A 17,815-nucleotide genomic window follows, 5' to 3' on the forward strand; every position below is an offset into this window, starting at 1 on the left:
CGTATCCAATAGTTACGATCGAGAGATCCCAGATCATTGTGAGAGACATCAGCTGAATCACTCCCTTGTAAACTATGATTCTTTGAAGCTAATTATTTTTGTCAGATTATCAATTCAAATTGTATGGTAATTGATAAACTGTAGCACCCAAAATGGCACACACGATGAACCAAATAAACATATGACTAGGAAATGTTTGTCAATAAAATACCCATCTTCTTTTAAGACTGGGATCCTTCAGAGGTACTACTATGTAGTGTTTAAACCTTAACATCAGCATCATTAAACAGTGATTAGAAGCTGGATATGTAAAGAGATTCTGATTGGAAGCAGAATTGTCTTCTCTTCGTCATAGATTGCTCCCCAAGGGAGGTTAATCTTTACCTTTGTGTGAAAGAAGAGTGCAAAAAGAACATAAATTGTTTCAGTAAAATACTCTTTCTTTAAAAAAAACCAACTTTACATAAAACTGTTAGATTAAAAGCAGCTGCAAAAGTGTCTGGACTTGGGGGTAGTGAAAGACTGATAGTCAGCTCAAATGGGTGTAAGAAAACAATTAGCTGTTCACCAAAGAAATTTATTCCCTTACTTGATTAAATCAACATTTTAAAGACAAATAAACCAAAGATCTAAATTTCTAGTTAGAATGATTGATTAAACAGAAGAATGACTGTACAAGGCCATATGACCATAATAGGCTATTCAGCCAACTAATTCTGCTCTGCTATTCAATGAAATCATTGCTGATCAGAATCTTCAACTTCACCTGCCAGCTTTCTCTCATACCCTTAATTCCCTTACCAATTAAAAATATGTCTATCTTAACCTCAAATATACTTAACAACCTAGCCTCAGAGCCCTCCATGGTCAATTCAGATTGACTACCCTCTGACAGAAGGTATTCCTCCTCATCTCTGTCCTACTTGGCTGACTTCTTATTCCGAGATTAAGCCCTCAAGCCCCATATACTTCCACGAGAAGAAATAACTCTCTGCTTCTACCTTGTCAAGCTCCGAAGGATCTTATATATTTCAATAAGGTCACCTTGCATTCTTCTAAATTCCAATGAGTACAAGTCCGACCTAATCAACCTCTCTCATTGATAGTCCTTCCCTACCTGGTATCAGCCTTATTTGTACTGGCTCCCAATGCTAATATATCTTGCCTTAGAGAAGAGGATCAAAACTGTTCACAATTTCCAGCTGGCTAGTGCCTTGTACAGTTTTGCAAGACTTCCCTATTTTTATGCACCATTTCCTTTGAAATAAAGGCCAATATTCCATTTGTCTTCCTTATTACCTGCTGAATGGAGTATGCTAACTTTTTGTGATTCATGAACGAAGACACTCTATAGCTTTTTTCAATCGTTTTTTGTTTACATAGGCCTGGTATAGCCTTGTATGATCAGGCATGATGTGTTCCAGCTGCAAGGCCTTCTATTCTATCCCAATATTACATTTCATTAAAAATTCATATATGCACCTTTATAACTAAACCTGCCTACCAAACCTTATCAACGTCCAATAATATCCTTGCTCCCAAGTGGTGGTGCTGCAACACCTCTACAGGTAAGTTGGTGCAAATTCAGCATGGCAGGTAATCATAAGCAATTTCCATTGTTTCATAAATAATGATCAGAGGATTTTCTATCAGGAATCAGATACCAGGAAGTGCAGGGAAACTTAAAGCAATCAATACATTAAATATATATGCAATATCAATAGAAAAATGAACAGCTTTACAAGATTCTCACAGATTTCTATCACTTGGTCTTACATTGCATCTAATTTACATATATAGGCTGTGTGCACATATAACATGCAAACACCATGTTCACAATTTTAAAAATGGATTTATACAATAACTTTGTACATACGGCCCTATTCAAAGAACAGAAGGGGAGTTTTTACATGTACCCTGACCAATAACTATCCTTCAGTAAATCACGTGAAACAGATAACTTGGTCTTTTATTGCTTCTCTGAATTGGGATCTTTCTTTGTGTAAGTTGATAGCCGCCTTTCCCAAATTACATTACAACACAGTTTCATCAAATGTAACACACTTTGGGAGATCTGGAGGTTGTGAAAGATGTTATAAAAATTGAAGTTATGAACAGCATAAAACACCTTCAATGAATCCTCAAAAGTGTTAAACTCTCAAATAATTACAGTTGAGCCTGGGTTCAATCTAAACTGGAGAAAGTGAGGTCTGCAGATGCTGGAGATCAGAGCTGAAAATGTGTTGCTGGAAAAGCGCAGCAGGTCAGGCCGCATCCAAGGAGCAGGAGATTCGACGTTTCGGGCATAAGCCCTTCTTCAGGAATGAGGAAAGTGTGTCCAGCAGGCTAAGATAAAAGGTAGGGAGGAGGGACTTAGGGGAGGGGTGTTGGAAATGCGATAGGTGGAAGGAGGTCAAGGTGAGGGTGATAGGCTGGAGTGGGGTGGGGGCGGAGAGGTCAGGAAGAAGATTGCAGGTTAGGAAGGCGGTGCTGAGTTCGAGGGATTTGACTGAGACAAGGTGGAGGGAGGGGAAATGAGGAAACTGGAGAAATCTGAGTTCATCCGTTGTGGTTGGAGGGTTCCTAGGCGGGAGATAAGGCGCTCTTCCTCCAACCGTCGTATTGCTATGGTCTGGCGATGGAGGAGTCCAAGGACCTGCATGTCCTTGGTGGAGTGGGAGGGGGAGTTGAAGTGTTGAGCCACGGGGGGGTTGGGTTGGTTGGGTTACTTGCGGAATGTTTCAGAGAACACCTCTGGGACACCCGGACCAACCAACCCAACCCCCCCGTGGCTCAACACTTCAACTCCCCCTCCCACTCCACCAAGGACATGCAGGTCCTTGGACTCCTCCATCGCCAGACCATAGCAATACGACGGTTGGAGGAAGAGCGCCTTATCTCTCGCCTAGGAACCCTCCAACCACAACGGATGAACTCAGATTTCTCCAGTTTCCTCATTTCCCCTCCCTCCACCTTGTCTCAGTCAAATCCCTCGAACTCAGCACCACCTTCCTAACCTGCAATCTTCTTCCTGACCTCTCCGCCCCCACCCCACTCCAGCCTATCACCCTCACCTTGACCTCCTTCCACCTATTGCATTTCCAACGCCCCTCCCCCAAGTCCCTCCTCCCTACCTTTTATCTTAGCCTGCTGGATACACTTTCCTCATTCCTGAAGAAGGGCTTATGCCCGAAATGTCGATTCTCCTGCTCCTTGGATGCTGACCGACCTGTTGCGCTTTTCCAGCAACACATTTTCAGCTTCAATCTAAACTGATCAAGTTTTCAAAAAGTTAACAGCGTCCAAACCTGCTACCATAGTGATGCTCAACGTACTTCAGAGAAAGATGGATGAAGAGTGCAGCTTCCATGTTTGGACGTTCCCACAAACTGCTCATAACCCAACATTACCATCCAATTTGGAGAAGACATTGTTTCTCCTCCAACTCTCACACTTCCCTAACCCCAACATGTGGAAATGGATGATTTCACTGGGTCTCGCTGGCTGTGCTGAATGAGCATTATGCCCAGACTGGTCTATTCCAAGTCCCCAAAGCGACAGCTACCATTCTAAATGGCAACCAGATGTCACATCTCTGATCTGAGCCAAGGTTTGAATAGATCAGAGAAATAAACAAAAATGTCACATGAATGCGGCAGATCTAAACTGAAAGCAGAGAATTTTAAAAATTCACAGCAGGTTTAAGGTTAATCCATTTTCCTATTTCAAGTGTTGATTAACCAGATGTTTTATTTCTGTTTTGATGTTGGAATAAATAAATTAGTATGACTCGCATAACGTTTTCTCAGGAAACTTCCAGTTACTGTGAAAGGTGTAAAAATATTCATTTTCCTTTCAAATGAGAGCTTGTCTATGGTATTTCAAGGAAATATTGATGCAATCTGGACCTTTAAATAGGTTTACATTTCAGATGTTGGGAGGGTCATCTGATTTAATGTCATGAGCTCAGACAAGATGTAAGTATTTGTTCTGTGGTTGTGTGGGTGTTCTCCATATGATGCCTGTGTTTTTATATAAAGAGAGTCATTATTAAGCCAGCACTAGATTTCAGTCTGCCCACCACTTTGTGATCCATTGGAATCTGCATCTAAGAATGCTCATTTTTCTATCCCATCTGCACACATGACTACAAAGAGATCAAACAGGATTCAGCCAGTCTACTGCACTGCTGCAGCATCTGGGAAACCAAACTAGCTTTTTGAAGAGAGCTCCTTTGCACTGAATATGAAAGGGGTTCAGCTCATCCACCATCATGTACACTCCAGGCTGTACCTTCACACAGTCTAGGAGATACCTAATCTATGCAGTTTCCCATCTCCATCAATGCAGGTGTGACTTTCCGTAGAGCTTTTGCCTTTTTGAACAAGCTTCGGGTTCAAAATGCATTTTTCACAAAGCGTTTCTTTGTGCAGGAGAATTACGGATGTGGGAGCAGGTTGGTTAAAAAGCAAGATAGCAGCCCAACTGCCAACATCATCGTTCCACCCGCAGCTGCCACACACCCCTATATACCTCTCAGATACACCACTTTCCCTAATGATTGTCTATACTTCGTCACATAGTATTTACTATATGCAATCCTCAGGAATTCTGCAATGCTATGGGAATTCTTTTAAATCTATAAAGATATGAAAAAGGGGCAGAGGTAAGCATGAAAATGGGAACTTTTTTTAGGAATTAGAATCCCTACAGTGTGGAAACAGGCCCTTCGGCCCAACAAGTCCACACCGACCCTCTGAAGAGTAACCCACCCAGACCCATTCCCACTACCCTATATTGGTCCCTGACTAATGCACCTAACTTATACATCCCTGAACAGAATAGGCAATTTAGCATGGCTGATTCACCTGACCTGCACATCTTTGGACAGTGGGAGGAAACCAACGCAGACACGGGGAGAATGTGCAAACTCCACATAGACAGTTGCCAGAGACCGGAATCAAACCCGGGTCGCTGGTGCCCTGAGGCAGCAGTGCTAACCACTGAGGCATCATGCCACCCTATGTTAATACTTTAACTGGTTGGTGAGCCCTCTTCTGAAGGACTGTGTGCAGTTCTGGTCACCCTTATAGGAAAGCTATTAAACTGGAGAGGGTTCAGAAAAGCTTTACCAGGATGTTGCCAGGAATAGAGGGGTTCAGTTATAAAAATAGGCTGGGACTTTTGTCATTGGAGCATAGGAGTTTGAGGGGTAACCTTATAGAGGTTTATAAAATTATGAGGGGTATAGATAAGATGATTAGCAAAGACCTTTTCCCTAAGGTGGGGCAGTTCAAAACCAGGGGACATATTTTTAAGATGAGAGGAGAAAGATTTAAAAAGATATGACGTGCAATTTTTTATTTTTACACAGAGAGTGGTTAGTGTGTGGAATGAACTACCAGAGGAAATGATGGATGCAGGTACAGTTAAAATGTTTAAAACTCATTTGGATAAGTATATGAATAGCAAAGATTTGGAATGATATGGACAAAATGCGGGCAGGTGGGACTAGTTTAGTTTGGGAACATGGTTGGCAGGGACCAACTGGACTGAAAGGTCTGTTTCCATGCTATATGACTCAATGACTCTATGGCCATTAAGTTGCATAAATAAATAGTCATGCACCTGTAACTATAAAGGTAGAATATATGATTACATCCCTTTAAAGCTGTCACTTATTCACGCCAAATAGCTATTATCAATGCACCATATCTTTTTGAACTCAGAAACATTCATAAATACCAGTTTTCAAAACATTAGCTTCCCATCTCCAGAGGCTGAAGCTGCAAGAATACACTGGGACTTCTACATTTCAAAGCAGATTGTTTGTAAATAAATAATCATAGATTCCCCACAGTGTGAAAACAGGCCCTTTGGCCCAACATATCCACACCGAACCTCCAAAGAGTAACCTACTCAGACCCATTCCACTAACTAATACAAAAGACTTACACATCCTTGAATATTTAGCATGACCAATTCACCTGACCTGCACATCTTTGGACTGTGGGAGGAAACCAGAGCACACAGAGGAAACCCACGCACACACACGGACAATGTGCAAACTCCACACAGACAGTTGCCTGTGGCTGGAATCAAACCCAGGTCCCTGGTCCTGTGAGGCAGCAATGCTAATCAGTGAGCCACTGTGCCGCCCTATTGGGCAAATTCCAGTGCCTGGATTTGTATTAATCTTTTAACACTGTCAGTCACTCAATTTTCTACATTTTTAACGCATTGGAAAATGTGCTACAATGGAAAAATGTATTCGTGTCAATATAGTGCTCAATTGATCTTTGCAGGACAAAGCCTTACAATTAAACGCTGCAGCAAAAACACATCTACAATACAAAACACTTCACCTTTCAGAATGTTTCCATCCCCTCAGAAGGCTTCCCAGTAGTCACAAATTCCCAGGAAGCTGCATTTTTATTTAAGAGTTCAAAAAACCCACATCGGTGCATGTGTATGGTGTGTTCCTATGGTCCTCACAATAGTGACCCTAGCCTCAGAAGCTGTGCATGTGTGGATGGCAGGTAAATCCTTCCTGACCCTTGGGATGGCTTCAGAAAAATGGCACTGGTTTGGGAAAGCACAAGAAAACCAATCTACCATCTTAAAAAACTGAAGCTCGGTACCTTTTTAATTTCTCCATTGAGGGACAAAATCCCAGTAACGTGACTGAAATCTATACACATTTTAATTTCTGGTGATCTGCTTTATGACTAGTTGTAACAGAGCAATTTCATAGACCAGAGGGCAAGTTTAATAAGCAAAATTCAAATTCCTTACCCATGTTATGTAGAAAATTATGGGGTGTTTGACCACAATTGCAATAATGCCATGAATAAAATCCTTGCTGGGTTAGGGAGCCTTGTAGCTTCTGATCTTGTTCCCAAGTTGAGGTTAATGGAAAAGAAAACAATTTGGAACAGCAATGGAAGACGAATAATTCTTTTGGTACCCTTAAAAAAATATGAATTTAAATACTGTTTAGTTTTGGCATTGAACTCTGCATTTAATTAAAATGTTTACCAGTAACAGCCTGGATTCCTCTGCATTATCGGTTACAGGGCAATATTAAAGCGAGTTTCATCTACCTATTGCTCACTGCTAGTTATTGGGCAACTGCAGTTCCCCACACAGGGCAGAGCACCTGGCAAGGCCTCAATATGCTGCCCAAGGATAAATCAGTGAGGTCCTTCGACAGTCCTAAGCACAGAGTTATTCCTTGGCAGATACCGTGAAGAGGAGGCAGTAACAGGAGCGAACCTGCCTGCAATGCATTCTGGGCTACATATGGCCAGAACTATTTGAGCTGCGGGCACAAGTTCCCTCATTCTAAGGAAAATCACAGAGCAATAACACAAGAGTGAAAACCCTGAGCTTACGGACTCTCCCTTATTTTTTCCCCGTTTGAAGCACATGGGAACTGCATGTTTCTTTGTGGCCTCTTTAAAGACAATCATTCTTTATATGTTTAGCTGCACATAACAGCCTGAACAGAGGCACCATCATACTATCAGATTGTTTATAATAACCTACATTTGTATAACCCTTTCATCATAATGAAATGTCCGAAGGAGTTTGTTAATGTTTTAAGGAGACAGTGAAAACAAGAAAGCAAGGAAGCGAGGTCGAGATGTGCAAGAGAGAATTCCAAAAAATTTTGCCCCTGCAAACTGAAGGCACAATCGCCAAATGATTTGGCAATTATAACTAGGAATGTACAACAGGCCACAATTATAGATATCTGGTTGTGGTTGTGGGCTGGAGGATATTAGACAGATAGGGTGGGGCAAAGGCCATAGGGAGAGTTGAAATAAGGATGAGGAATGTAAAATTAATACATTGCATGACTAAGAGTATTGTGAGTTAAGACACTGGGGCCTGCAGGCCCCAATGTCATCCTGCTCCCAACTAGATTTCATGGATTTGGACAGGCAAGCTTCCCAAGAAGCATATAACCCCTGCCAGGAACCACACAAATGTAATAGACTACAAGTCACTCAGAACTAGGAATGCTCACAGTTATTACTGACCCAGCCACTCAAGGAAGAAAACAAAACGCACCATTGAAATTAAGGGGACGCATTTTCTGGAATTTAGGAAAATCCTAAAGATGCATTAAAATGTCAGCTGGCATCTCCCCAGATGCAGAAAACGGGCCCAGTTTCTGAGATTCACATTTTTTGCGAGTGCAGGGCAAGGAGCAAGACATGGATCAAACAGGATTGAAACCTGAACTCAGCAAGTCCATTTGAAATCAGTGCGGCTTTCAAATAATACTCCAGAACGGCTGCTGCAAGGATCTCAACCTGCAACGTGGGAGTCATAAACTGATGAAGTAGATAAAAAGGCTCTTGAGCAGATATAATCTGAATAACTGCCAGCATCTGAGGTTTTTTTTTATAACTCCTGAAGAAAGCTGCAAGCTCCTCAGCCTCAATGCTTTTGGACACCTTTGATACAATGTCAAAAGAGCTCTTTGTTGACCTTTGCCCAAGGACTAGTATTATGGATTAAGGAACTGTGATGGAGGGATATGGACTAGAGGGTTTCTCAGTTTTGAAAATAACTACCGACAAAGAAATGGAGGCCAAACTTTTAGGCCTCATTAATCACCTGCCCCCTAGGCACCCACAGCCTGCTTCTAGGCCAAGCAGGCCTAACTCAAACCCATACCCACTGCTCCCTCCCCAGAGTAACACTCCCGCTTTGTTGTCAAGCAGGACATTTTCAAACTCAACCTGCTTGCCTTGGTAGCCAAGATCCTCCATCTGGTTTCAGGAAAAGGGTTCCTAAACCTAACATAGTGAGTTAGAAAGAGCTGGTAGTCTGTAATTATGTCAAAGTGGCAGGAGGTTGATAAAGCCACTTTGGTTATTAACCAGAAAATATCAGACAACACATTGGAATTGATTGATATAAAGGTACAGTAACGTACAAAATTATAGTGGAAAACCAATTTCAGTACAGTAAAAGGAATTTTACACAGACAATTGGAACCTCTCTGTCCCTCTACCTACACTTAAAGTTAACATGAAGAAGTATCAACGTGTTACAGGAACTTTAATGAATCTCATTTTCCTGCTAAATGCAAATAACCTGGCCATAATTGCAGATTCCAAATGTATAGAAACACAGAGGGGGGGAAAAGAAAAATCAACACTATTTGCAGACAACGAAAGCCATTTAGGGTGATGGAATCTTAATAACTGCTGCATAATTCTCCAGAGAGGGCCCGTTACATTTACATTAACTATAATTAATTGAATACAGAAAGCTCAAGTTTAAAGGAGGTAAACCAAGACACCAAAGAGTATTTATAGCTGTGAGAAAGATGCAAAACTAACCAGAGGAAAGCAATTTGCAAAATTTCAGGCAATTATATCGTGTATTTGTACATAAACATTTGATACTTAATCCAGCAGGATAACTGGTTTCCAACCCACTAGTGGTGAATTATGCTTTAGAATACATTAAATTAAAACAGCTAGTCTCTCCCAATATGCATCCTGATGATGATGAATACTCTACTGACAACCTCCATTTACCAAAAACTTATTCTGACAGTTGAATCCCATTACTGTCTGGTAATGTATTAAATCAATGATAGTAGCTTTCGGTGAGAGATGCAAGAGTGCACTAGATTTATTGAGTCTGATGAAATGGCGAATTTGATCCCATTGATCAGCTACAACATGGTTATGCTCCTGAAAAGCCTTTCTCTATCCACCATGATGCGTATCAAACATGTATGAACAGAGAAAACAATAAGGTCATCAATGGACATTCACATGAGCATTCAATAAAATTTAAAATATTCTTTAATTTCTATAAAAGCTGAAGCTGCTGTAAAACAGCAGAGCAAAATTCAGAGCCAGAGGCAACTTATAGGCAGTGTTTAAAACCTCTTTGTATGCATGTGGATACAGACCCATAAATAGCTCAGAGATGAGCCCCTGTGGCACAGTACCTTTGCTCTCTTGGCTTGCTTCATCGTTTTCCCCGGTGGTTGTAGTTTCCAAGATTGGCTTCATTCTATACACAAAGACAAACTCAGAGACAACGCTTTCTTCTCTCTGGCTTCGCTTTGTTTTCCTGTCCTTTTCTTCTTCACCTTAAACTCACACGGGGGCAGTGACTGAGCTGCTCTGTGCAGTTTTTGTAAAGCACTGTTTTTTTTTCCAGAGATGCAGAGGTCTTGTCAGATCTGATTTTACTCAACTCACTGGTCTGTGAAGATTCCTGCCAACGACCAGTCACAATATACGTCACAGAGGATTCCACTTATAAAACAGCTCTTCAGAATTAAAATTCTGCTCGAGTCCCTGCCCAATTCCAGTTTAAAAGTACATTTCTTCATCCACTGCCTGTTCTCTGAAATGCTCTGAATAAAATGACAATGAGCCGCATCACTGAAGAGTGGATTGATTACATTATAAGAGAGTTTGTGTGCACAATGAAAGGGACCCCATCCACTCACAGCAGTCACCAAGTAAACCCCATCATGTGCTGTCTCGGAGGAGAATACACATCCACCACACAATGGGAGGACCACTTTTCTCAAAGAGCACCATTAAATCGTGCTCTGAATGTTTAAACTTATGCCAATTGTCTCTTTGCTCTTTTCCAAATTTCCATGCAAATCCCAGCACTGGCTGCTGGATTTTGAGCGAGCACTGCACCTTATATTTACAGTAAATTCACAAATCATAAAAAGTACATAATTAACACTGAGGTCAATAAAGCTGAAGAGTGAACCATTAGTTGTTTGCAAAAATACTTTCTTAGCTCAATATGAAGATACCAAATCAATTAAATTGTATTAAAATGCTATAACTCAATTATTCATAAATAAACTCCTATCTTATACTTATTTAATATATAACTTGGCAAGGCCCTGCTAGACTGCGATTCTGTTGTAAGTCCTGATGCCCAGAGAATTCAATAGAAAAGGTGAACTGACTGAGCAATACAAAACCTGAATATTGTAGTAATCTGACACACCCTGTTCAAGTAGACTTTCTGGTCCTTCTAAGCTTCCCTTTCAGGTTTGTTTCTACACTCTTCCCGTAATAGTCTCAGTTGATTTCAGTGGAGAGGAAAATCAAATTGAATGTAAGACAAGTGCTGCACTATTTCCCAATGGTAAGTTTAGGTTAAAATTGACTACACCCCACCTCTGCTTCCCACCAAATCTCTACATTGTCCAATGATGGCCTTTCAAAATTAATACATGGCTTGTGAGGACTATTGGCTGGGACAGCATTTAATGCCCAGCATCAATTGCCCTTGAGAAAGTGGAGTTAAGTTGACTTCTTGGACCGCTGCAGCCCATTTGGTGTATCATAGAATCTCTAGAGTGTGGAAGCAGGCCATTTGGCCCATGAAGACCACACTGACCCTCCAAACAGCATCTCACACCCTATCTTATCCAGAGAACCCTACATTTCCCACAGCTAATCTACCTAGCCTGCGCATCCCTGGTCACTATTAGCAATTTAGCATGACCAATCTACCTAACCTGCATATCTTTTGATGTAAGTAAAGCTACAATGCCATTATGGAAGAAGTTCCAGGACTTTGATTCAACAAAAAAAAAACAGCGAAATTTCCAAGTCAGGATAGTGAGTGGCTTGAAGGGGAATTTGCAGGTGATAGTTTTACCATGTATCTGCTGCCCTTATTTGTCCAGATGGATGTGGTCAAAGGGTTTGAAAGAGCTATCTCAGGAACTGTGGTGAATTTCTGCAGTGTATCATGTAGCTGGTACACTGTACTGCTATTGAGGGAATCAATGTTTGAAGATGTGGTGCCAGTTAAGTAGGCTGTTTTGATATGGATGGTGTCAGGCTTTGAGTGTTGTTGGAGCTGCATTCATTCAGTCAAGTGTGGAGTATTCTATCAGACTCCTGACTGTTGCTTTATAGGTGATTGACAAGAGTCAGGAGGTGAGTACCTACTGTGGGATTCCTAGTCTCTGACCTGCTCTTGCAGCCACAGTATTTATATGGCTAGTCCAATTCAGTTTCTTGTCATTGGTAACTTCATTTTGAAATTCAATGTTTCAGTATCTGAGGAGTTGCGAATGGTGCTGAACATTGTGCGATCATCGGTGAACATCCCCACTTCTGACCTTATGATGGAGGGAAGATCAGTGATGAAGTAGATGAAAATAGTTGAGCCAAGCACACAATATAGAGATGACCAACCTTCAATAACCACTACTATCTTTCTTTGTGCTAGGTATGAATTTAACCAGCAGATGGCTTTTCCCCTAAATCAAATATTGCTAGGGTTTCTTAATGCCATAATTGGTCAAATGCAGTCTTGAAATCAAAAGCAGTCACTCTCACTTGCCCTCTGGAACTTGGCACTTTTTCCATGCTTGAACTAAGGCTGTAATGTGGTCAGGAGATGAATGGCCCTGGTGGAACACAAACTAAATGTCAGGGAGCAGTTTATTGCTGAGGAAGTGCCCTTTGATATCACTAGTGATGTCCCCTTCTATCATTTTATTGATGACATTATTTGACAGGAGAAAGTGAGGTCTGCAGATGCTGGAGATCAGAGCTGAAAATGTGTTGCTGGAAAAGCGCAGCAGGTCAGGCAGCATCCAGGGAACAGGAGAATCGACGTTTCGGGCATAAGCCCATTCCTGAAGAAGGGCTTATGCCCGAAACGTCGATTCTCCTGTTCCCTGGATGCTGCCTGACCTGCTGCGCTTTTCCAGCAACACATTTTCAGACATTATTTGACAGTATTGGAACAGGTTGTGTGTGCACCACAGTTACAACACCAATTTCTAAATGTGTAACGAATACATAACAAGTATTGGCTGAGCACCCTCGATATCCATTTGACTGCTGAAACAGAGAAGTGTTGCTTGATTGACAATTCCAGGTCTTTGATCTCTTCTGTCAATTACACAACTTCTTTTACACAGGATTAAAGAGTTCGAGTGCTTTTAGTTTCTGCTACTGGTATTTTAAGACCAGCTATGATCTGATTGAATGGTGGAGCAGAGTCGATGGGCCAGATGGCCGACTCCTGCTCCTAGTTCTTATGTTTTTATACTCTTAAAGGATCAGGATGAATCAAACTTATATTATCCTATTGTAAGAAGAACATTTTTTAAAAATGAAAGTAAAAAAGTTATGAATGAATGACTTTTTTTAAAAAACACATTCCTTTGTCATTATAGTGTTTGTTGATTCCATAGTGTAAAGTGGTTGAAATGGAACAGCTTGGTTTAGAGACCACGAAGGACCTGGGATTGATATTGGAGCATAACCTGGTTTAGAACAAAAAGCCTTTTGAACTTTCTTTACATCCAGACTACAGTTTGAAACATGGCTGAAGTGGTACAGTCTTTGGCTTTTCGAAAAGCTGGCTTAATTCCACCGAAATTGCAGACAACTGGTTCACGTCTATCCCTATTGTGCAGCTAACCAGGTTGAGTGTGCCAGTTCACAATCCAAATCAGGCAATACCCTTAAAAAGGTGCTTCTGAAAAGTTTAAACCCCCGATTCCCAGAATTTGGCTATTTTCACCCCTCCAGCGTATCCCCGACTCCATAAAAATCCAGTCTTTTAAAACAATTACCTGAGTTTCTAAATACAGTACATCAATGGCACCAGCATTAGTTTCTATTTATACACTACTCCTGTCTCTTCAATGTATGCAGGGGAGGAGATTTTCCACTTGGTTTTCCGGGCCAAACTAAATTAGTGAGTTATGATGTTTGGCTCACACAAAGTAACTTTCTTAAGACATTCCTGATGGGTAAAGTTCTTATTAGAAGTATCACAGCAGAACACTACTCTTGCAATTTCTCTAAACTCTCAGAACATCCAAACATGACAGGAAAGAGGGAACGCATTAGAGGTTGCACAGGACCAACATTCAAACCTTCCTTTCCAACATCAGTCAGCATAATACCTCGCACTGGAATAACACACCCCATCACATGCATGGCTATATTCATATGATTTTCCCCTCCCGCCTTCCCAATAATCCCCAATCCAAATGTCCAGTCCCACTGTGTTGTCTGCCTACAAATCCCTTGTGCATCCAGTAAAACTCCCCAGTGAGGATCATGCATAACAAAGTCACTTGGAGAAATCTAACTCGTCTCCAATATAAAACCTGTATTTCAATTGTGCCCTTAACCAGGTAAAGCATCCCAAGGCACTATGTAAGAGCACTGTCAAACAGAAGTTGATATCGAGCCACATAAGGTAATGGCAGCGCATGTCACCAATGGACTGGTTGGAAGTGGATTTTCAGGAGAGTCTTCAATGAAAGAGAGTTCGAGAGCTGGAGGAGTAGAGGGATAAAACTCCAGAGCTTAAGATTTAAGCAGCTGCAGACATGGCCACCAATGATAGGTCAAATGAAAATTGGAGGACATGCCCAGGAGACCAGAATTTGAGGATCACAGCTATCTCAGAGGTTCTGAAGCTGAAGGTGGTTATGGAAACAGGGAGAGGCAAGATGGTAGCAGGATTTGAAAGCAAGAATGATAATTTCTACTTGGAGGCATTGCTCAACTGGAGCCACGTTTTCAATGAGCACAGTGGGTAACGGTCCATGGGGCTTGGTGAAAGTTAAGATATAGGCAGCAGTGTCTTGGATGAGCTAGAGTTTATGGAGGGTGAAATATGGGAGGGCGGCCTGGGGTTTGCTGAAACAGCTAGATTTAGAGGTAAGGAGGGGGGAGGATTTCAGTAGCAGGTGACTTGCAATGGCACGGAGTGCAGCAATATCAAAGTGAGGGAAACAGACAACCTCTCTGATGGGACAGACGCATAGCCAGGAACAGGATCAAAGGTTGATATCAAGGTTGTAAGCAGTGAGTCAGCCAATGATAGATACCAGGGAGTGATGGATTTGGCAGCCAGACCGAACTTGCAGCAGAATTTCTTAAGAAAACTGCGGAACACTTGAATGCTTACTCATTTTCCTGCTGTGCAAATGCAACTGAGCTTCACCACATTTAGCCGTGAAGATTGCCCCAAATCACATTCTTCATGTTAATACTGCAGCAAATTTGGAAGTATTTTTAAATGAGTGTGGCTTCAGCAAGCAATATGTATCGTGTGTGTGTGTGTGAGAGAGAGAGAGAGAGAGAGAGACATGGCAGAAATAGGAATCACAAAGACATGTGCTGTTGGTTTTATATAACTCTTGCATTTCAGTCCTACGATGGCTTCGCTGTTAACATTGTCCCGTGGAGCAGCAGCAAAGTGGATGCGGCCCATGAGAAAGTGATGTCTCCGAGCAGCTTGCCGGCCCTGGGTCTTCACGGGTGAATGATCTCTTCAGATCTATTCAGCTCGGCTGTGAATAGATAATGGGAGAGAGAGCAGCAGAGTCTCACCATTGAGAACAGCTCCTATTGTCCTCTCCTTCATCATCATTCATATCGGAGCTGTGACATGGGAACTAAATCAAACTTTCTGGGGTAATTGCAGCACAAATTCTGAGAACGCCATTTGCATAAGGCTAGCTTTTATTTGATTGTTTCTTTTCCAGAACACAGCTAATGGCTCAAGGTGGGGGGGGGGGGGGGTTAATCTGGCACCAGTGGTCTCCATACATAAAGTGAAGGAAGATGCAACTTGAGAATCTTAAAAAAGGAGCCTGAAATACAAACCTGGTCTGCATGCCGTTAAAAACCCTACTATTCCAGAGAAATAAAAAGAAAACTCCCCTCTGGACATATTGCCATTTCTTTGGAAACATTCACAGCATTCTGAATCACACAAATCTGCAAACAGGAACTGCTTTTGCCAGCACTTGGCAACAACCTCAGCCCACTTACCAAATCGATTTAGTTTGACAGGCACAGAGAAATTATTTTTTTCTAACGCACATCAATTAATAAAAAAATGCAGGTTACCATTTTTATTACAAATACAAAAGCCATGATAACTGCTTGTAAAATGCTCTTCACAGAACTTAATGGCACATTAATTCAATGAATGTATTGAAACGCTGGTTGCTTTGCAAAGAATAATGAGCAATAAAGACACTTCACAATTAAATTTTAATGCACAGATGAAAATGGATTTTCACACTTAATTAATGGGCTCAGTCAATAAAGCTAAGGGCAGGTATTAGCTTGAGACAAATAAACAATTTAATTACCCATGCAAAATGCTGTGGTTTTCATGTGTCAGGCTATCAATAAACACAATAAGGATAATAAAGGACTATAGTAAGGTATCTTGACTGTGTCATGCTGTTAATTATTAGCCCACATACTACTTTTGCATGATTTTTACCCAGATTTAACTTGGAGGTTTCGTGACTCAGAATAAGTAGCTTGAAAATGAATTTGCGCAAAGCTAGATTCTATGCCAAACTGATGGTATAAATAAATAGTTGGACATTGATTTAAAGTTAAACAGACATATTGTCCTTGTTTAACTTTGCTGCATGTCTCATAACAACCCTAAGTTGAAAACATCAGGCTTTAATTAATTGGCTTCTATCAGCATCACCAATGGACACAGCACGGAGTGTCAAAGGTTAAGTCACTGGATAAACAGATACAGCAAATGGCTACCACTGATTCTACCTTGCTACAAATCTCAGTGATGGGAGAAACAAAACTGAGAAATTTTCTTGCCTCTGGTCTATGCCCAGTGATTTCTATGCCAGACACCTCTGACAGCTTTTCAAACAGGTCACAGCACCAGCCACAAAGAGCCTTCTTCCAATTTGTGCACAAATAGTGGAAACTGCTGTGTTCGATTAAACAAGCACAAATGGTTGTGGAAATCTGTAACTTACTCCAAAAAGCTGTTGAGGGTAAGACAATTCAAAATGTTCAAAACTAAGATTAACAAAATTAGGTTTAAGGGTCACCCAGCTAAGGTAGGTAAACGGAGATCAGTCATGGTATAACTAAATGACAGGACAAATTTGAAGGCTATTCAGCTTTTTCCTCTTCCTGCATTCCTTATGATGTCAACTCCAGTAATTTCGCTTCTATACTTCTGTGATTTCTGCTTAATTACAACGTCTTCCAGTCGGCTAGGTGAATGCTAGCAACGCACACTCATGGTTATCATTAGTCCAACAGCCCATTTGAAGATTATAAGGCTTTAAAACTGGAACTTGGCAGATGCATGGTCTGATAAACACAGTGTATAAATTGCAACTTCAAAACCTCACAAAATATTGGAAACAGAACTCCAGCCAACATCCAGCCTGACGTGGCTTGCACTGCTAAAGATATTTATCTTAGAAAATAGGGAGCATGACAATCTCACATTCTGTTGCTGATGCCACAGGAGACGAAGTGAGTTGAGATATTTCAGTGCATCCCTCAGCACCAGAAAGAGGAAATGCATGACAGTTGGCAAAATCTCATTGGCCCAAGGCATTTTGAAAGCCATGATCAAATGGAGGAGCAGACTCAATTGGGCTGAATGGTCTTATATCTTATATGTTATAGTTTTATGGTCTTATAGAAAAAATGGATTCATTTGAGGCAAGACTGTGAACTTAATGTTCCTTATTATAACCTTCTCAACCAATTTACATGTGGAAAGAGAGAATAGCATTAACACTGAATTCTACGTCAGTGTCAGGCGTAAAAGAGTAATTTTTGATTTGGACAATAATGGAAAATATTGGATTAGTTGTGCATTCCTTCCAATTTTAATTTCTCTATAAGTTCTCAAACTCGGGTGTAATATTTAGTGTGTGGTATTGCGGTGGGATTAATAGATTAGGATGTAAGATCTAAAATTCCCTTGTACTCTGCTGCCATCTTCCTAGGTCTAAGATAAA

General features: G+C 41.1%; 1 protein-coding gene across 4 annotated transcripts in view; it reads right to left on the bottom strand.

The window, feature by feature from the left end:
* Positions 1-17,815, bottom strand: part of gpm6bb (glycoprotein M6Bb) — a 197,792-nt gene that overhangs the window by 68,984 nt on the left and 110,993 nt on the right. The window contains exon 1 of one of the 4 annotated variants that reach the window (XM_043700578.2): positions 9,983-10,229. The exons of 1 other annotated variant lie outside the window; for it this stretch is intronic. In XM_043700578.2, the coding sequence (XP_043556513.1) occupies positions 9,983-10,046 (64 nt within the window). In that variant the 5' untranslated portion in view covers positions 10,047-10,229. Of the gene's footprint in view, positions 1-6,795; positions 6,815-9,982; positions 10,230-17,815 lie in introns of those variants that run through there. 2 more of the 4 variants (XM_087992968.1, XM_043700580.2) reach the window with 2 other exon arrangements.

Source organism: Chiloscyllium plagiosum, unplaced genomic scaffold (assembly GCF_037043375.1).
Source record: "Chiloscyllium plagiosum isolate Xiang-an unplaced genomic scaffold, Cpla_swu_hap1 HiC_scaffold_12, whole genome shotgun sequence".
Lineage (NCBI taxonomy): Eukaryota > Metazoa > Chordata > Chondrichthyes > Orectolobiformes > Hemiscylliidae > Chiloscyllium > Chiloscyllium plagiosum.